Source organism: Buteo buteo, chromosome 5, assembly GCF_964188355.1.
Source record: "Buteo buteo chromosome 5, bButBut1.hap1.1, whole genome shotgun sequence".
Taxonomy (NCBI): domain Eukaryota; kingdom Metazoa; phylum Chordata; class Aves; order Accipitriformes; family Accipitridae; genus Buteo; species Buteo buteo.
The window spans coordinates 1,115,766-1,136,131 of NC_134175.1; the positions used below are offsets into that span (position 1 = coordinate 1,115,766).

Here is a 20,366-nt window from a genome sequence, read left to right on the forward strand (position 1 = left end):
ACTCTTGATCCTTTCATGCAGACGTTTAAATCCCCTTTTAGCACCGAACAATCCCTTTCCCACGAAGAAGAGCGGTTCTCCCTGCCACGGCCACCTCACCACACGTACAGCATCCGGGCAGCTCGCAGGCTCTCCTGCTCCGGCAGCCGCGGGAGTGAAATCCTGCCAGATCAAGGTGAACGCGAGTCACCAGAGGCACTCTCAGCGCCTAGAAAACACTGCGCTGTTTGTGGGCACACACCCTCCGGAGCCTAATTGCCAGTGAGTCAGATATCGCTGTACTTTGCATCTCATTAAAATTAAAAAAAAAAAAAAAAAAAAAAAAAATCCCCTTTGCAGGAGAGATTAAACTTTTCAGAGCGTTATCTCCAAAGGAGAGACCGAGGTCTCTGCCAGGCAGATCGGCGGTGACAGGGGACCTTCCGCATCCCGCACTGCTTTTCACAAACCTCTGCAGTTTATTGCATCTCCCGCGGTATCTCAGCTTCCTGCAAATGGCCCCCATACTGGGTCTGCATGCCAGCAGCCTCACGCCGCATGGGTCCGGACCTCCAGAAGGACAAAAGGGAAGAACGTGGAATCATACCCCTTGCCACCAGGTGCCCGAGCAGAACATCCCCAAGGAACTGCCCGTAAGAAACATTTCCGTCCTCATCCATCAAAATTAGCAGAACTGATTGTGCCAGACAATATGGTCACTTGGATGGGAACTCGGAATACGTCCTGAATATTTCACATCGGAGGATGCTGAAGGGGTAGAGAGCCTCTTATGAAGCCAAGAAACAAGAAGATGAGTAACCCATCCTCATCTTTCCCAGAGAAAACTTAATATGAAAACCCATGAAAGGCAACTACTTGTAGAAAGCAGGTTTATTCACGCAGGAGCTCTTTTTAAAATAACACTTGCCAGCATCTGAGATGGCAACGCTTTGCCCGTGTAATGCCCAGCTGCTGCGGGCTCAGCCGAGCTTCGGCTTCTGCCGGGGAGAGGCAGAGCTGACCGCGCTCCCAGCTGGAAGCGCGGCCACGTGGCCTCAGCTCCCGGCATTAATCACCCACGTTTCGGTGGGTACTTAAGTGGATGTCCTAATCCATGTCAATTAACTGACGCTTCATTACTCGAGTCCTGCAGACGGAGGCAGAGATGCTATCGCAGGCACCGGGAGCAGGGCCGGGGTCACGCACGGGACTCCGGCAATTAGAGGAACGCGTCCCCGAGGATGCCGCGCGTGCCGCGGGCTCGGCTCGCCGGGCAGGCAAATCCCAGGAGGGTGGGGGGAAACCCGGGGTCCCCCCCGACCTTGCCACATCTTCAACCTGAATGACACGCAGTCAAGTGGCGACATCAATTAGCGCTGTTTGCTCTTAACGGAGCCTCAAATGCTGTCTGCTGAGCAACGAGCCCTCAGCCTTCCCACACCGAGCCACGGCTACGCGGCCACGTTTTCTATTCACAGGGCCACCAGCCACGGCTGGAGCGGGTGTCACAAGGAGATTCTCCTGAACACCCCGGGGATGCTGCAGAAAGGGAGCCATGGCCAAAGCCCCTTATGGATGGGAGCAACCGATCCCTGCAGGGTGGTAGCTAAACTCCACCAAACCGCTCTCCTGCGCAGAACAGCGCAGTCCCTTGCACGGCGTGTGCTGCTCCGCCGGTGTCCCGAGCCACACGGTCACCCCCCCTCGCCACAGGTCCCTGCACCAGCATGTCCCCGTCCCCATCCCCATCCCCTCACTTCTCGCACGCCAGTGCACAAGCACTCTGGCAAGCTCCGGTGTTTCCGCCCCAAGGGTCCGGACTTGTATTTCTCTTGCAGGAAGCAGGTCACAGCTCCCAGGCTACGTGTTGCTCTTAAAGGAGCTCTCACTCAGCCTTTATTTGGAAGCCAAAGGAGTTTGCAACGCTCGCGCCCCAGCCAGGCAGAGAAAAGCTTCACCACTCCCACCTTGCAACGGCCAAGCCTTGTCCCACGGGCAGCTTTACCCGGGGCTAAAAGCAGATTCGCTTTTGCTCCCCATAGCACCGTGCAGGATTGGGCAAGCCGGACGCTGCTGGAGCGCACCGGCAGCATCGCTCATCGGGACGCACCAGCAGCCACCGGCAGAACGGACACAGCACTGCTGGGGACGCGACAAAGCTTCCAGAAAAGCAGAGCTGCCGAGAAGGACCTTCAGAGCAAAATTAAACAAAAATCATCGCATGTTCAAGTATATCTCCCGCCTACACATCGTTTCCAAGTCACAGTGAAACATTCTGCAGATCAGAGTTGAAAATGAACACTTTATGAATGATGAGCTTTACTTTTTTTATACTTTTTTTTTTTTGGTTTTTTTCCAAGTCCATTTAATTTCTCCAGGACAGCCAGCAAAGTTGGAGGGCTGGGGAAGCCTCTGCCGCTGAATTTTGGTGGGGCGCTGGCCCAGAGGCAGCCAGTGGTCTTGGAGAGAAAACCAGAGCCAGGCCAAAAGGCCTCACTGGGGATGTACGACCCACCGCTCTGCCGGCAAGGACCTCGGGCGAATCCCCGGCAGGCGCTTCAGCCCCCGCCCCGGGGCACTCAGCACTCGCTGACCCCGTCCCCGTGCTTATTTCCACACAACTGCCCATCCATCTCCACGGCAAGCCATCTTCCTTTTCCTTTTATCACCGTTGCTTGGTACCAGAGAGGCTGAATCACTCAGCGCTGACGAGAGGACGCATCCTCCCGCGCTTGGGGTTACCACCGCAGGTCTCCATCTTGCTCTGTGAGCATCGCAGCCAGCAGCCCTGGACCCGCGCGAGAAGCGCCAGAGAGAGACGGAGCCTGGCCAAAAAAAATGCCCCTCGGTCCCCGCTGCGGCTCCAGGCAAAGGCATCCAACGCCGCGCTGAAAGGAGGCTTAAGCGCGGCTTCTACTCGCAGAGCCGCTGGGGCCAGAGAAAGGCATTGATAAACCCAGAAAGCAGTCGCAATTCAGTGGCAGGCAAAACCTCATTTCAGGAGGAATCCTCATAAAACCAAATTAATGTTGAAGGATGAAGGCAGGTAAACCTCCCACAGTTAAGTTCAGGCCACAGAGACTCAGTTTAAATCTCCCAGCAGTTCTGATTTAATCAATGCATTTCAAAGTGAAATTAGATGAAGTACATCTCCATCACAGGAAATTATGTAAGCTATCAAAGTCTGTAGGTGCAGGTCCCAGTAAGAAGAGCCACAGGAAATATTCATATCAACTCAAGTTCCATTTTTAAGGAGGCAGCTGAGGTCCAGAGTTTTACGTTATTCCAGTGAAAAAATTCACTCTGATGAAAACCGTGCACCCGAGGCAAAGAAGGGCCAAGCGGCAGCTTCGGGAGCATCCCCCAGGAAACCTGCGTCGGCCGCCGGCTCGCTGGGCTTGGCCAGGGAACCCCCTCCCAGCGGGACCATCCAGCGTGGGAAGGACGGAAGGAAAACCCCTTTGTTTTAAAGGAGGGGGTGAAAGTGCCGACGAGGTCGCTCCACCCTCCCCGCTGATCCCGCCCAACACAACTTGGCTTCCAGGAGCTGCCCCCCTGGAAGAGTTGTGGTCTCAAACCCAAACCCCGTTGGGCCCAAGTTGCTGTAACCCGCTTCATCGTGCCCAGCCCTTAACGAGAATAATGGGGGTACCGCAACCCGGAGCGGAGCAGCTCCCGCTCCTCCGGCTCAGCATATTGATTCCCGTAATCTTTCCTCCCAGTCCTTCTCCTATTAGCTGTATTTAAAGGCTTAAGCATGCATACATTTCCATAATAAACCTCAGACCTGTCGGAAGTCACATGGATTATTCACACCCTACGGAGCTGTCGTGCGAAGCCGCTCTCGGTGCTCACCGCCGCCCTGCATACATACGTATAGATACAAACGTAAATAAACCTCGCGGATAGGGCTCAGGTGAGGAAAGGTGGGAAGGAGGTTATCGGGCCAGCTGGAGAGCTGGTCTCTCCCTCGCTGCGTTCCCCTTTACAGGCTGGGCTTTGAAGGAGAACTAGCAACTCCTTATTTTCAGCCGATGACCGGTAGGTAAAGCAAGCCCCAACCGCGGCGCTCCGACGCCTGGAGCGGAGGGGCCGGCGGCGTGGGGCAGCCCCCGCAGCACCCAGGGCGAGCGGCTGCTCCGCGGCAGCTCCCATCCGTCACCCCGCCGGAGACGCCACAAAGGCAACGTGGCGGCGGCGACGGCTCCGGCGTTATTACAACAATTATTCATGCTCTGTGGAAGAGGCTGCTGAAGACCAGCGCCGCTCCCTTTGCCTCATCTGTGAAATTGCTGCCGGTTAGGAGGTACGAACCGCTGCATAAAAGTGCAGTTTATTCAAGCATTATTGTGGCTGTTAAGTATCATAGCCGGTGACACTAGATGAATTTCTGTGGCAATCAATTCACCCAGGAGCAGCCAGCTCAGCCCCTGCGTGGATGCGGGATGAGTAAGGACTCCTCAGTGGAGGCCATTAACTCCCACTGCTTACTGCTCTCATTACTTTCCAGACTGCAAGGCTTGCATCTTTGACGAGCGGCTGAATCTACATTTGACAGCGTGAACTTGACGAGTGAAACGCACGGAAAACGTTTGCTTTGGCAGTAACTACAAGGCCCATAAAGTTTCCTCAGTGCCAACGCGCAGGGATGTATGCTTTTAATGAGTTGTTCTATGCAAGCGGGAAGAAATTGCAAACAGTGTTTTTACTCAGACTGCAAATCACTCCGGAGCTAAATGCTGTAAAAATCGTGGCATATCGTTTAAAATTGTGTATTTGTAGCTACGGAAGGGAAGTCCTCAGCCAGAGCTAGAAGCCAGGCAGGCGGCACGCTGCAGAAAGCTGTCGTGCCCTTACAGGCAGGCGCAGGCACTGACGCAGACGTATGCACGCACACATATGTCGGTGCACGCTCGGGCGGCGACGGAGTAGTTGCCGTCCCCCCCAAATAACAGACCTTTGCCCTGCAGCACCCACCCACGCCCCTGCTGCGAAGGGCAGAGCGGATCCGGAGCATCCCCGGGACACCGCAGGGGCTTTAAGGGGCGACGCCGCGCGCCCAGCCCCGCTCCTCGCCGCGCTCGGAACCGGGGGAAGCGCAAGCTCCCCTTCGCGAAAGCAAGGGCGGCGTAATTCCGAGCGACGGGGGTTTAGCAGGGCTTGCCCTCCCCAGCTTCAGAGCAAGGCTCGCCCGCAAGGTCACGCAGCTGCCGCGGGGCGAGAGGAATCCGGCTTGAAAGGAGCAATAAGGTACCATCTCCCCGTGGCAGCCGGCAGCTCCAGGCAGAGACCGTGTGGGGTGAAACGGGCGCTGGAAAGGTCTGCTGCTTCTCTTGGAGCTATTTTTCCAGCAGTCTTCAAGAAAATGAGGGGAAACGACATGGGAAATGTCAGAAATAAAGCCAGAAGCAATTAGAGTTAGAGAGAAGCGAGAGCAGCAGGCAAGGTTAGCAGTAAAGTTATCTCTTATTAAAAATAAAACGCGGAGGGACTGGAAGCTGATGAGGTGGTACAGAGGACAGCCTGGCGCTGAGGATCCAGGAGACACAGCATAGAGATTCGCGAGGCGAATCGAGGAGAGAAGCGACCGGAAGGCTCCTGTTTTCACTGCTAAACTCTTCGCAAAAATAAAAAAGCAGAGGGCGTCCTCTGTTTCCAAGATTACAGTCTTCTGCCGGCTCCAGCCTCAGGAAAAGAGCCCTCCAGCTCCACCGGGCTTTTCGTCTGCCACACAACACATCCAAAGGCAAGGCACCCTGAGAACCCTCTTGGGCACCTTCCCTAGGAGGAATTCCTACGGTCACTACATCGCCGCACACTCCCCGGAGACTCTCTCCTTCCCACCACACGGCAGCACATCCTCGGCAGGTGGACGGATGGACGGACGGCTCCGGCGGCAGCGGGAAGGCGCTCGCATGGCCGGGCCGTCAGGGTGCATTGGCCGGGAGCAGGGGACGAGGCCGGGGGCATCGGGAGCTCACTTGCCACGTGCCTCCGGACTATGCCGCACGGCACAGGCGAGCGTAAAACAAAAGCCGAGGGCCTCCCCCCAGCTCCGAAAAACCCCTCAGTTCAAGTTTCACCCTCCCGGACTCCATCCAAAGCCCAGGCAGAGGGAGCGAGCCACCAGCGACCCCAAAGGGTGTCGGACGAGGGCCTCTCGCATCACCCGCATCCCGCCCGCGGCCCCTGCGGCGTTCGGGGGGCCCTGCCCGCCTCCCCTCCCGCACCCCCAAAGCAGCAGCCATGTTCTGCCGGAGCGCACGGGCGCGGGGAGCGGAGCGGGCTGATGGGCTCCCCTAGTTGCTGCGCGGGGTAGGGCTGGCGGCGGGGGCGCATCCATCCGCTCGCCCCGCAGCCGTCCGGGGTGCCGAGTCCCGCTCCCCGAGGAGTGGCCGCCGGGCCCGGTGCCATCGACAGGAGCGGGGACCCCTCGCCCGGGGACCCCTCTCGGCAGCGGCCAGACCCTCCGCGCAGCCGGCGAACGCGAGGATGCGTTCCGAACCGCCGTCCCGCTCCGCAGCGGGGGGCGGGCGGTGGGGTTTGACCCCCTGCCCCATGGGCACCGCTGGCCGGCCCGAAGCCAGGACTTCTCAAACACAGCACCGGGTGGGGAAAGGGGGGGGGACGGACAGAGGAACGGATGGCGGGTCTCAACGGCAGCAGCGTGGTTTTTCCTCACGATCTCACTTGTTTAACGCGCTGCCGCCGCTGCTGCAAACAAATGCATTCCACCGAGGGAGGGAGGCTGGAGAGACCGACCGCCAGGTACTGCTGCGGGGGCAGGCGGGCAGGGCGCGGGCAGGCGCCGGGTACCCGGGCTTCTCCCCCCGCCGCACCACGGAGCCCACAAGATTCGGGCTCGGCCGACTCGGCGGCGGGGAGGAAAACGTGTTACGTAACACTTTGCCTCCCTCTCCCCCCCGCTTTAGCGAATCCCGATTAATCTCCCAAACACATCCAGCCGGCCGGCCGGCAGCACCCACCCCCCCCTCGCCCTCAACCACCACCACCACCCACCCACCCACCCACCCCCGGGCCGGCGAAGCGGGGGGACGGACGGACGGACGACCCCTGCCCGGCAGCGGCGAGGGGACCGGCAAGGCGAAGGGACGCGGCGCGCCCGCTTCCCCCCCGGGGCGGACGGGGGGGGGGGGAAGGGAACGGCAGGGAGGGAAGAAGGGAGGGAGCCCGGCCACCTCGCCCGCACCCGGCGCCGGCCGCGGCTCCCCGAGCGCGGACATCCTCCTCCGGGCTGCGCCGCCCCGCTCCCCGCTCCCCCAAGTTCCGCCGCCAACTCCTGCTCGCCGAGCGGCGGCGAGAAGCGCAGCCGGCTCGGGGCTGCTCCTCCGCGGGGCCGCCGCGCCCCGGCCCTACCTGCTTCCCGAGAGCCGTCGCATCCACATCCTCACGTCTCCCGGCCCGGCCCGGCTCGCTTCGGCCCGGCCCGGCGGGGCTCACCGCCTCAGCTCTCCATCCGGGAGCGCCGCTCCGCGCCCGCGGCGGCGCTCAGCGGCGGGGCAGGTGGCGGACAGCGGGGCGGGCATCGCCCGGGGGGCGGCGGGCGGCGGGCGGCGGTGGTGGTGGTGGTCCGGCTGCCCCGGCCCCTTCAGCGCCGGCGGGGCAGCTGCGCGCCCGCGGAGGCTGCGCGCCCCATGCGCGGCTGGGCTCGGCGCGGCTCGGCTGGGCTCGGCGCGCCCGCGTCTGTGCGCGCACCCGCGGGGCGGGGGCGGGCGGGGGGGGGGGCCGCGGCTCAGGCGAAGTTGCGCGGGGAGGAGGCGGGGGCGGAGCGCGGCCCCTCAGCTCCGCGGCCGCGGCGGGGCGGGCCCCGGGGGGGCCGCGGCTGGAGCCCCCCGCGGTAGGCGGCCCGCCGGGAAGCGGGGCGTTTGCCTGCCCGGGGGGGGCCGCGCTCGGCCACAACTTCCTTCTCCCCCCCCCCCCCGCTCCGCCGCCGGAGCGCTCTCTGTCCCCGAGCGCGGCGGGTTACACCGCGCCTGCGGCTGCCGGCGGAGGTGAGGCGGCCGCTCCGCTCCGCCCGGTCCGGCGGGCGCGCAGAGGGTCACGGGTTCGGGACCCCGGGGTCACCGGTGCGGGACGCAGGGATCACGCGTTCGGGACCCGGAGGTCACGGGTTCGAGACCCGGCGGTCTCCGGTCCGGGACGCAGGGGTCACCGTGTGGATCCCCCGTCCCCTGCGGAGCCGGCGCGACCCCGTCCCCACGCTGCTGGTGGTTCCCCGAAGAGCCCTGGGGAAGGGGACGCCTTTTGAAGCCGGGCTTGGGAAGGCCCAGGCCGCAGGCCCTGTGGGGCGAAGGGCTCCCTCGCACCCCGGTAGCCCAGGGTGGGCGCGGGCTGGCCGCAGAGGGGTGCCCACCGGCCTCCTGCCCCCCCGGGCAGAAAACAGCAGAGTTGCCGTTCCCGTGAAATGTCGAGCAACGAGAGCACAAATCTTCCACCGGCGAGCAGCGGCTCCCAAACGGCTGCTGCTGCCTCCTCCTCCTCCTCCTCCTCCTCCTCAGGCTCCCGATTGAGAGAGGTTTGCAGCAGCAGCCGCCGCCACCAAATTCCCCTCAGCTGAAAGTTCGTCCCTTTTTAGCTCTGCGCCGGTTTAAAGACGGCAGAGCACAAAGAGGACAAGCGAACGTGAGGGGAAAGGCTTTGGTTATTCTAAGAGGTGTTGCGCCAGAGCCTGATCGGTTTTCCTCTCTTCAGGGGCGCTGCCAGTGAGAAAGCCACATTATTCCTGTCGCTAGTGTATTGAAAGGAAAGTGTCTCTCTTGAAAAGACAAGCTGCTTTGGGCGGTTTCTGTTTGGTCGCTGCAATAAAGGAAATTTTTGTATGAATTTGGGGGCAGACTCTCCAAAGCTGCTCCCGGCTACGAGCGAGGAGCGGGACTGCAGTTTGCGGAGTCAGAACCGCCTGGGCGGTCCCCTCGCGGGAACGAACCTCCGACGCGCCTCGGCTCCACACAGGGCCGGCAAGGAAGGGGCATCTCGCACACCACGGCTCGCTTTGTTCTGAACAATCACACCAGAAAGCAAGACTGAAGCAGAAACGAGTCTCTGCTGCCTTTCTGAGTCACTGGGCTTCTCTTCTGCCTCCATACAAACTTATTCTAGAAAGAGAAGGAGCCTCCTTTCAGCAAGGCAGCCCGATGAAAGGTCAGCTTTGTCCCTCTGATGCCTGGCAAGTCCCGGCTCCGTATGCGCGCTCCCGGCGGATCGGCTCCAGCTGCCACTAGAAGTGCTGTAGTTCAGCATCCAAATCCCCACGCTGTTTGGAGTCAGATTCCTGCTCGGAAGGAACCTATTTTGGGAAGGATGAAATCTCAGGGGCTGGCCTGAAGAACAGCTTATCCTGTGAGATTTCAGCTGCTGGGGAGGCAGACCTCTCCTATCCAAGCCCAAGCAGAAGCAGGGCTACAAGAGTGTCCTAAATAATGGCCAGGCTGATCCTCGTTTTTCCCAAAGCATGCTGCCGACCTGCTGGGGCCATTTGGGCACGGTTCCCGCAGAGCCACCGCCGAAAGCCCGACCTGCAGGCCGGGCAGCATGCGTTTGGTGACGCTGCAAGGCCGATGGCAGTCCCCTCTCCATCTCCCCGTAACGAGGCCAGTCACAAACTGGACCTCAGCTCTGCCCAGTCAGAGTTCTCGTCCCTCCGCAGCCTGGCGGGAGGGAGCCACGAGACCCCGGGGCGTTCGTTACGTGCAAACCCACGATTTCACGCACGGTGTTTGCAGCTGCAAATTACAACAGCTTCAGCAAAAACAGGTGTCAAAGCACAAGACTCACCCGGACGCAGTCTTTCTGGAGGCTGCATGTGTAGCGACGTGAAGGAGAGAGCTTGGCTTTACTGCAAGCCCCATGACTTTATCATCTGCTAAACCCGGCTAACTAACAAGAAAGATCTTTAGAGAGAAGGGAAGAGCGTGCAATCATCAGTCACGTAAGAGGCTGTTCTGGAGCCGGAGCGATACTGGAACGCAGTTAAGTAGAAGACAATCAATTAAGGCTTAAATAAACCCAAACGAGCAAACACTAATGAGAGCTATCTTGTATCTGAAACAAATCCTCTTAACTCATCCCCACTTAAAAAAATATCATTTCCCCATTTGTGCTAAACGTGTGGAGCTGGCGTGGGGATTGTGCGCTGGGGGACCAGGACCGCGTCCGGGGAGCTCTGGGGCCCGGCAGCACAGGTCGAGCTTGAGCGAGGGGGCTGCAAGCCACCAGGAAACTGTGCCTGCATTTGTTTGGCTATAACCATCTGTTATACCTCTGTAGATGTTAGGGAGGCAAGTGAACCCCAGTACCGCAAGGCCCCGTGCCCTTGCCGTCAGCTATTCTCTGGCCCTGAGCCTCTTCTAGAGCTTCTGGCCTCTGCCCTGCCTTGAAACGTCACCAGCCAGAGTGCCCAGACTATTGTCGAACCAGAAAAAAAGAGGTATCAAAGGAGAGTTGAGGCTTTCAACAGTACCAAAGCAAGTGTGCACACAAAGCTTTTATATATAGGCCATTATCTGGGTTCAGGGTGGGTTTGAGATGCTTGGGGTGTAAATCTTGCGGGGAAGGAGATACTTGGCTGGAGTTTGGGCGTCCGAGCCGCATCCTCGCTGCCCTCTGGAAAGCCCTGCCCGCTGCCCGCCCGCTGCTGGGCCTCCTTAAAATAGCCAGCGCAGCATTTTTAGTGGCGTATTAAAAGGCAGATTGATGCCACTCGGCAATCTTGGTCCCCTTTGTCTGGCTCGTTTACTCAGCGGCGCTGCCAGGGCTGCCTAGCACGGAGCGGGTGGCAGGCGATGGAGCAGCCCGCTGCGGGAGCAGGAACTGTGAATTATCCCACCATTGAAGTAGGAGGGAAGGAAGTCATTAGTGAATTCATTTGTCGAACTTGTTCTTCTCAGAGTCATCTCTCCAAGAAAGTCAAGTTCCTGACGCTGGTGCAGAGCTGTAAGCGCTGACTGGAGCTGGATGCTGCGCTGCAGGTCACAGATGCTCACGCAGACCCATATTCTGGAAGAAAAGAGGGGGTTTCCCTGTAACCCGCACTGCACTTTCCACATTTCCCGCAACAGCACCTGTGTTACCACCCACCCACCCACCCACCGTGAGCGTTAATAGGTGTGGGCACCCCAAGGGTGCTGCTAACCGTGGCGGGTGAACGTTGCCAGCTGCACTGCACTTCACCCGTCGTGTTCTTGTGGCAAAATCTGTTAATTTGTCTCTGAGTGGAGAGAAAGATGCTGCCCTGGCTACACTTGCCAAGGAGGAGCGAAAATTGTCTCTCCAATAGAAATAGGTTGTCATTACCCATTTTCCTTTCATATGGAAAGAGCAGAAGTGTTACTTAGCGCTTGTGAGGGAGAGAGGAGTATAATGCAATTTCTGCCTCCTTGTAACGTCATACTTTGGTTTTTCAGACCTGTGCTGACCGTGAACAGGATTCTGGAAAGCACCTAGCGGATTTTATACTCTGAGCAGCTCTTAGGGGCCTCTGAGACTTGTATTCGCTTAAGAAAGCATCCCCCGAGGTCTCAGACTCCTCCTTTGATGGTCTTGATGGGACCGTATAGCAAGGCACGACTGCAGCTCCAGCTCACCAGATCCCTGGAAGGAAAGAGTCACAAGCCCAGGGAGCTGGAGGGGAGGGCTCAGAAGATGTGAAAAAGCTGGAAAGTATTTCAGGGGGCACATCTGCCTTCTGCCTGTTCTCCAAGCCCGAGAGTCACCGCAAGCCCCCACAGCCTCACGGAGCCTCCCTGCAGAGGGGGCTGCCTGCCCAGGGGACGTTACCCAGCTTTCCAGCCACAGCTCCCTTTTCCAGGGCTGCTGTCCCCAAAGCCCTTCCCCAGGGAGAGGAGGCAGAGCAGCCTGCCTTTGCTGACTACTGCTGGCCCTGCCGCAGAGCCCGCCTCGCACCCCCGGCGCCGCAGCCCCCCAGCTGCTTTTGGCCAGTGCTGAGAACCAGCAAAGAAGGCTGGGGAGTTGCTACCCAGAAGCTAACATCTTGTGTAGCGTTTGTCTGGCTAGGCTGCTCTCATGCAGTTTCTTCTTTTTTGAATCTAAACATTGCTAATCAGTGTCTTCAAGCTCCAACATACGTCCTATAAATATCCCTTGTGGAAGCAAAATCTGTCTCATATGTGTGTGCAAGACAAAAGAAAAAATTAGAAAGCGTGAAGCCCTGACTTAGCAGCCCAGCAGCTAAAGCCTTAGAGATAAATGAAAGAAGGAAAAAACGCCTACCTTCTCCATACCCTTCATACAGCCTCAGAGCATGCCAAAGCCCCAGTAGCCTCAGTCCCCGACAGATGCAGAGTTTGCCCAGGCTCAGTGCTCCTTGTTACTGCCTGCGGGTCTCATAAGCCACCCATGAGGTGGCTGCCAGCTGTTTGGCTGAGGATGGGACAGGGGACAGAGGTGGGCAGCGCTTCGTTCTTGGAGCTAAGCGGGAAGCTTGGTGCTTCCTCTCCTTCCCAGTATTTAGCGACAGCCCTGAGGTGCTCTTACAAGTCTTATTTTGCATAAGAAATTTATGGGCCCCTGGTTGAGCTTAGGGTAGGGTGGGATGTCCTGATTCTCAGCTTGCCTCTAAATGGGATAAGACAGGGACAAGTTCCCTGGGCAAGATACCTCCAGGCACCAGGATCCTGAATGCAGCAGTAGCACGGTGTAGATGGAGCTCTCTGGCTCTGCCTCTGTTCCAGCGCGGCTGATAGGAATGAGCTCAGATCAATCATCTTTCTCTAACTGGCTTCCTAGCTTGCATCCCCCAGCCTCCCGGCCGGGCTGCAAAGCCCTGGCTCTGAAGCAGGACCCTGAGGGCAGATGAGTATCTGAGCAGCTTAATTGCCTTCAGCACGGGTGTCAAGAATCCACCCGCTCACTCCGCGCTTACGTGCTCAGGTACTTTTGTTTTGATGGAGACGCGGTCAGCTCTTGGCTGGCTTCATCTCAGGCATGCCGAGCCCGAGCCCTCTCTGCCGGGCGGCTGCCGGCACCTCTGTTACGGAGCTGATGGGGCAGGTGGGGGCTGGAGACCCCGGGGGGGGGGTCACAGGCAAGGGGCTGCAGAGCGCAGGGGCACCAGGTGGGGTCAAAAGCAAACGCCTAAGAAACAGCGCTTGCAGGAGGCTGGAAACTTTGCTTTTAACAGCTCGAAAGGTAACCTGCCTTTGATGACTGCTGAGAAATCCTTGGCACCCTTAGAAAGGTGCCACTGACTTCAGCATTGCCATGGTTTCCCCAGGTTTTCCATCTAGCCGCTGCAAGGTGAAGCAAGGTGGCTCTCCTTCGCACGGCGGCTGGGAGACATTAACAACCCGGAGACGTGAAACTAAAGCAGAGGTCTCCGCTGCCTTGCAAAGGAGAGGTGCCATTACAGGGCGCAGTGCTTCGTGTGGTTCCTCATGGGGAGAGAAACACTAATCTGGTCCTGGTTCGCTAAGTAGGATAAGGTGAACAAATCTGAGGAGAGAAATGCAGCGGGACTGGTGTTCTTTCTGAACCTCTGCAGGAGCGGGGGTCCAAGCAGGAGTCTGAGAGCTCCGGGTAAATGAGGTGCAATCAGGGCAAAGCAAAGGTGATTTTGATTTCACTAACTTGCAGTTCCCAGTGACCGCACGGGAACTACATTGCGTGGAGCAGCCGCTGATGTAGAACTACGGCCCCTAGCAGAAAGGGACGGCGCTAGCAAACCCAGTGCTTGGCAAAGCTCAGAAGAGCCGGCTGCTGGCTGTGATTTCCCTGTGCAGGTTCTTCCACCGCTCTCAAGCATGTCTGCAGCAGGCTGCTTCCTAGGACACCAATTCACGCTGAATTACAGGTTTTTCACCTTGACGGTGGTGCATAGTACGGGTAGGTCCGACCCTACAGTTCCTTGGGTAAAGAGGTTTTCTTAAGAGGAGAGGCCTGATGCTAAGGCTGGCTTATTTCCAGCTCTGCTGCCAGTGTCCTCCCCTCTCACATGTCCCTGATGAACTTTTCCAGCTCTCCATCGCTGGGAGGTGGTACGGAAAGTAACGAAATTATAGCGCTTGGCTTCATAAACAGCACGTGCTTCTTAAACCTACAAGCACCTCAAGCAGGGCTGTTATAGATTCTCTTTGCTTTGGCTACCTTTGTCTCATAAATCTCAGTGCTGTTGACAATTGGGCACGGTTTAATTTTGCAAATCTGAGGAATGATCAGGCCAATTTAGTTCACATTTAAAGCATTTGTGTTCACATGCTGGAAAGCCTTTTCTCTTCCTTGCTCCTTGCCTAAGGCCCTTATTATCTGCTGGTGCTATTTATCAAGGCACGGCAGGTATGTTACAGTAAGGTCTCTTTCGTAAAGTGATACGAAATAATCATTCCTGTTCCTCATCTGCTCAGCAAGAAAAGTGAGCCCGACCCTCATGCGTGTCAATATTCCTGAGCCGCAGCCTTTTTATATTACTGCGGAAGAAGTGATTTAACTCAATCAGCTTGTCTCATAAATGGCAATAGTTTTGGAAAGTGAAAGGAGGCGTGTGTAAATTAACGCAACGTTCCCCTCCAGCTCCGTCGCTTTGAGCCCTGCCCCGGCTGCGGGGGATGCCGAGGGAGCCCCTTCCCCAGCTGCCGCGGGGTTATCCCTCTGCCAGGTCCGAGCTTGCACAGGGGCTGCTTTCCCGGGGCTGGGAAGCCTCTCACCAAGCGGGAGATGGTGGGAGGTGCTCGTTTCAGGGCAGATTACTTCCATTTTGGGTCCCGAAGCGCGTGAGAGGAAGGAGCAGTCTTTAATAACGGCTCGTGCCTGGGGAAAAGACGCTCCTCCTCCTTTACACACACATAACAGCTCCTTACCCCCTCTTCTCCATACAGGTTTGTCTGTGTTCAGGGAAGGACTGCGCGGATCTGGTACGCCACTGAATTGACACCGATGCATGTATTTGTGCCGCACGCCGTGGCCTGCAGGACGCTGCCGGCTCGCAGCGGCAGCTGAAGCTGTCTGAGCAGGGCGCTTCTTCCTCTGGCATATAATTAAATGCTGGGTGAAGTGTCTTGCGATGTCTGCACGCCTGAAAAGCACTACAGAAAAGTACAGTCAGGGCGTGCGTTTCCCCCCCAGGTTACAGAAGAAGATTGTGCAGACCCAGGAGCTGGTGAGGAGCGAGTCCTGTCGGACCAACAAACGCCAACCTGTGTGCCCCGGGCTTCTGAGCCGGGCTGGCTCCTCAGTTTGGGACCCGCGGGAAGCCCTGGCAGAGTCTGAGGGTCCTTCGCACTGCTCCCGCCCTCGGAGCGATGGCTTCTGCGGAGCAAAGGGGATGATTTACCAGGCTGCCTTTCCCCGAGCGCAGGGAATGTGGGTTTTGTTTGGCTTTCTCCTCCCCCAGGGACTGAGGTTTAATATTACCTTCCCATTAATTTATATGAGAACATTTCCAAATAGTAAACTGCCAATAAATTAGTAATGTTGATCTATAAAAGGGAAAAAATGGTGTGTTGCAAGTTTATAGCCCTGTGGAAAAGCCATTAAACAGAGGCCTCCTTAGCACAGAGCGCACTGGGGACACCAGGGGAGCTGAACTCCGGGCTGGAGACCAGCCTGAATGCGGCATATCTGCAGGGAACTGGGCTCACCCCCGGTTGCAAGGGCGTTCGGCATCCTTTAGCTCTGCTCAGGGTAAAACCTGATGCAAGACAGTTTGACGCGTCACAGGCCAACGTTGCCTTTACCACTTAGAAAACTCGTACAGAAATAGGTTCGCAGGTGGGTGCTGGGTGACGTGAGGCTGCGGGACTCCCGTCCTCCAATTAAACTCAGAAACCCTGTGGCTCCTTCCCTGCAACCGGGAGGGCTACAGGAATGAGTTTCTGCATGTGTACAAGCTTTCCCTGTAACAGCCACTTGAAATGTAAGTGGAGTTGATTGATAATTTTCCCACTGAAGAAACCCGAAATGAAATAAATAGGATTTGACACCTGAGGCAGCGCTGCTCCCCCGCTGTTCTCCATCACTGCGTGGCACGGGTATGCCTGCTGCAGCTCTCGCCGCTCAGGAGCTCTGCTCTCCACCAGTAATACATGGAATGGAAACCTCATTCCTTCCCCGTTCTCCTGTGTGTTCGAGACATGGCTCAGGACCTGCTCCTTGCCTGGCATCAGCATCACGGGGCGCTTGGCCCTGCCTACTGCCCGCAGAGGCTTCTTCCAGCGCAAATGGCAACTGGCTGCAGAAAAGGTATGGGGGCAAACTGGTCGTGAAGTCTTGTCATTTACGTGTTGAGGGAAAACCTCCGCGCGGGTTTCACCACCCAGCCACATCCCCTTACCCAGCAGCCAGACACGGTTTCCCGCAGCTGCCAGGACGAAGGCAGAATTACCCTTTACACTTCATCCCTTCTGTCTTTGTGGCTTCTGTCTTGTGGTCTTTATCACCACGGAAGGAGCGGTGGACAGGCAGGTCTCCAGTTTGGGTGCAGGCAGGCTGGGATGCTTGAGCGTGCGGCTCCGCGCCACGGGATAACCATGATGCAGCACGTTCCCTTCTCCAGCTTATCCCTGCGCCAGCCGAGAGCCAAATGTGGACGTTAGCCAGCCTGGGGGGACGTGGGAGGAAACTTGGATCTCTGCTGTCAAGACCCCTCGCGGCATAGAAGAAAAGCAAGCGCTTTCCAGTTGGTTTTTAAACACGCTTCCCCCCAGTATCTCTTTGTCAGAGCCAGACAGGGAAAAAAGCACGAAAAGATTCCCAACGACCAAACCAAAGGCGATGAAAAATGAATGAGAAGACAATTCAGCCTGGAGAGTACAAACAAACTATCTGGAGCAAACGGTTTATTTTAAGATGCTAACAAATTTGCTCCAAAGGCCTGTAGAAAAAAGTCAGGTACCACACAGCCAGCCTTTCCCTTATTTATAGAATAATTACGATGATTTATTAGCTGTGATCAGAAATATATTTATGGTGTGGAAGTTTTCAGCCATATTTCAAGTAATTCACCTCCTCACACAACTCCCTGTCGCTGTCATCCCAGCTCCACTTTTTCTTCCCCTTGAAACCTGCTTGCACCACAATTTATGACTTTGTTTGCGGGAAAAGCCGGTGTCTTGCTCCAGAGCACAGCAGCAAAATAAGTGCTGGAGGGCAAAACCCTCTGGCCAGCAGCCCCCGAGCAGCTTGCCATGCCGGCACACCGCCGCTCTCCCTGGCACCGTCCTCCGGCAGAGGGACGTGGCTTTCTGCCCCGGAGCCCAGCCACCCAGCATCGGGCAGAGGGTGTCCCGGCAGCGTCACGTACCACCCTGCGAGGCTCCCGGTCCGCTTTCCCCCCGTGCCCGCCGGCAGCCGGCTCGGTAGCGCGGGTGGAGAGGTGACAGCCAGCATCCCCTCCTCCGCAGGTCTCCTCGGAGCCTGGCTCGCTGCCTCCAAAACAAGCAGAAAAAACATCTTCATGTTCTCATGCTAGCCTCTTAATATATCCTTGTCCTCTTTCTACTCCTGCTGCTTGATATATCTCGCTGTTTTCAGCACAGGGAGGAAGTAAACACTCTCAGAAGAATGCCAAATGTAACAAGTTTGGGAGAAACACCTAAATATTTGGCCTCTGCCCCAACCAAAGCACTAAATATTTATTTTTTTTTCTGCTGTGCCTGCTGTTGTTTTGCAGGCGAGCAACAACGGGGCGAGCGAGGTGCGGCTGGGCTGCAGAGCCGGGGTGAGAGGGCAGGGCTGGGGGGGCTCGGCGTCCACCCATGGGTGTCTCCAAAGGGATGCCCGGCTGCCTCTGGAGCTTTTTCTGCCCGGCCAGCAGCTGGCAGGAGGGGAAGGCTGCGAGGTGCCGGCAGCTGTGGCCGTGCCATTGAGACAGGGAACCAGAGGAACCTTAGTAGATATAGTAGATATATGAATGTAGATAGGAATTGTTTAATAATTATCTAGCTTATAATGAAGTTAAAGAAGTTTCAGTAGAGGTAGACATGGCCCAAGGGGATGAGAAGTGATGTTTAACGTTTGCATTGTTGAGGCTGGCTGGGACAGGAGATAGTCCCTGATAAGAAGCAGCAGTCGACCCCAAGAACCAGCCAAGACCGGCCTTGGGATTTGGGCAAATGCCAAGGAGCGACCGAGTCTGCGCAGGGACAGAAGGTTAAGCGTTCACCGTGAAGAAGACATACAGCCTTCATCTTCACGACCACCAGACGACCACCATAAGGAGGCACTGCGCAAGCGCAGTTGAGAGGAGAGTGTGGAAATGGCTTCCTGGAGCTAATTTTAATATGAAGCGGGGATAGGTAATGCCTATGTATAGGCGTATTGAGAAACTCTATGTATATGTAACACTTGACTGTATAAATTTAAAGCGAACTGCCAAGACAGGCGTGCACAACTTTGGTGGGACTGCCCCCCGTGCTGCCCAGCGCTGAATGAACATACCTCCTTTACAGTCTCCCTGATCGTGGAGTCTGTTTTCCACACGTCAAGTGAAATCCTCTAACATACTTAACCAGCGAAGAGATTGGCCCGGGAAGGTTTAAGCACCGCGGGCTTCTTGGCGCTGCAGACCGAGGGCTGAGAACAGGAGCTGGAAACAACGTGCTCGCCTGACGCCGTCTGAAGGGAAGGACAGGCTCTCCCACACGCACAGAGCACCACAAACAAGCCGAGTAATTGAATTATCTGTACGAGAAGGCGGGCAGAGGCTTGAGCCGTGGCAAAACTCATTTCCCGCGGCGAAGGGCCGGCACCTCGTGCCCTCCTCCTAAATTCAGGGCCAGGAAGGGAGCTGGCCCGCCTGCCCTCTTTCTGTCATTTTTCTTTCAGATCTCTTCCAAAGCAGCGCGAGCAGGGCGAAGAGCCTTGGTGTCAGCAACACCCCCCCCCCCTCAAAACCATTCCCTGGAGGCAGCGGGGTCCGTGCTGCCCCTCAAAATTTTGGTTGGCAGAAAGCCTCGCGCAAACAGCCCTTCTGGAGCCGGTTTAATACAGAGCTATTTGGAAGTCGATGAACAGGAGCCCCGCAAATTGCTCTGCTTTGGGATGAGCCCGTGTTTGGCTGCAGGCTCTGGTCAGGCGTGGGAGAGCCACTACACTTCATCGGTGTTTCTGACTGTCAGCTCCGTGCGATTCCCCAACAAGCGGAGTTTCTTAAAGACTCGTATTAAGGCAATCATGTTGTCTTCTCTCCTCTGCTCTGGTGACAGTTTCCCCCTGACGCTGCCGTTATTGGAAGCTATATTCATGTCACGTCAGGAGTACAGATCGGCTCTCTGGAGAGTCCTTCTTTACTGGGAAGTGGCATCTCTGCCATGTAGTCCAGAGAGAAATCAATGAGAAAACTAGTCAGGGATCAGCAGACGAGGCTGATGACTCTTTCCAGTTACACCGGCATGCCTCATTTTTGGCTTGTGTAAGGGGAGAAATGGCAAGGGTGTGGAGGAGACTGAAGGCAGAGGAACCGGGCACTGGGGCTTCCCTGCTGCAGTGGGTCTGCTTTTTCCCATCCCACCTTCTCCCTACCTGCATTTCCCAGGCAGCTGCTTCCCCTGGGACCGCAGTATATCAATCGGGAGGTCAGGTGTGCTTGGGGCGAATTTCTTCATGCTCAGCAAGTCTTTCTGCAGCGAGCAGCAAGAAAGGAAATAGAAGAAAAATGATCAGATTTTCTCCTTCATTGAAACAGCTGAATATTAGCTCCTGATATATAAGACAAAGTGGGGATAAAGGGTCACGTTTCCATTACATCTTCTTAATCGGGCTTTTTCCTGAAAGCACAAAATCAATATTTTCATCTACACGTACCCAATAAGCTATTTGGGTCTCCTTTAATAATGCAAATCTGGCCTTTGTGCGTGCAGACTGATGGGGTACGGGCAGCTGCCCGCTGCAAGCGGGGCGCTCGCAGGGTGGTCGAGCCGATGTCCCAGCCACGCGGCCGGGCACAGCCCCATGGCACACCGGAGAAATGCCAGGCGCAAGGGGCTGCCCGGGCCATGCCACGGGGATCGGGGCCGTGCCGGCTGTTGGGAGCCCAGCCAGGTGCCGGCGGTGTGCGAGTGATCAAAATCTTCGGCGCTGCAGAAGAAAAGCCAATTCTGAGCCCAGCATCCTCGGTCAATATCTGCCAATTCCTACGAAATTGGCCACCTTGAAGTAACCGAAGTGACAAAATAGAGCCGATTAGAAAAATTAAACTCAGACCGAGCTAGAAAAAAGGCCATTCGGCTCACTGAAAACATTATCTGCTCTAATTGGAAGCTTTGTTTAATTTGGCTTTGAAATTGAATTCCCTTTCGTTCCCGGAGAACTGTTATTACCTTAATTCTCTGCTTTGAATAAGACCATTTATATGGTCAAGTACGGCTCGTTTGCAGCATGGCAAACTCACCGAGTGGAGCAGCGATTGCCCTCTCCCA

General features: G+C 56.8%; 1 protein-coding gene across 1 annotated transcript in view; it reads right to left on the reverse strand.

The window, feature by feature from the left end:
- The window catches only part of AJAP1 (adherens junctions associated protein 1), a 39,290-nt gene extending 31,787 nt beyond the window's left edge, over positions 1-7,503 (reverse strand). The window contains exon 1 of the mRNA XM_075029198.1: positions 7,357-7,503. Within this exon, the coding sequence (XP_074885299.1) occupies positions 7,357-7,385 (29 nt within the window). The 5' untranslated portion in view covers positions 7,386-7,503. The remainder of the gene's footprint in view (positions 1-7,356) is intronic.
- Between the last annotated feature and the right edge of the window lie 12,863 nt (positions 7,504-20,366).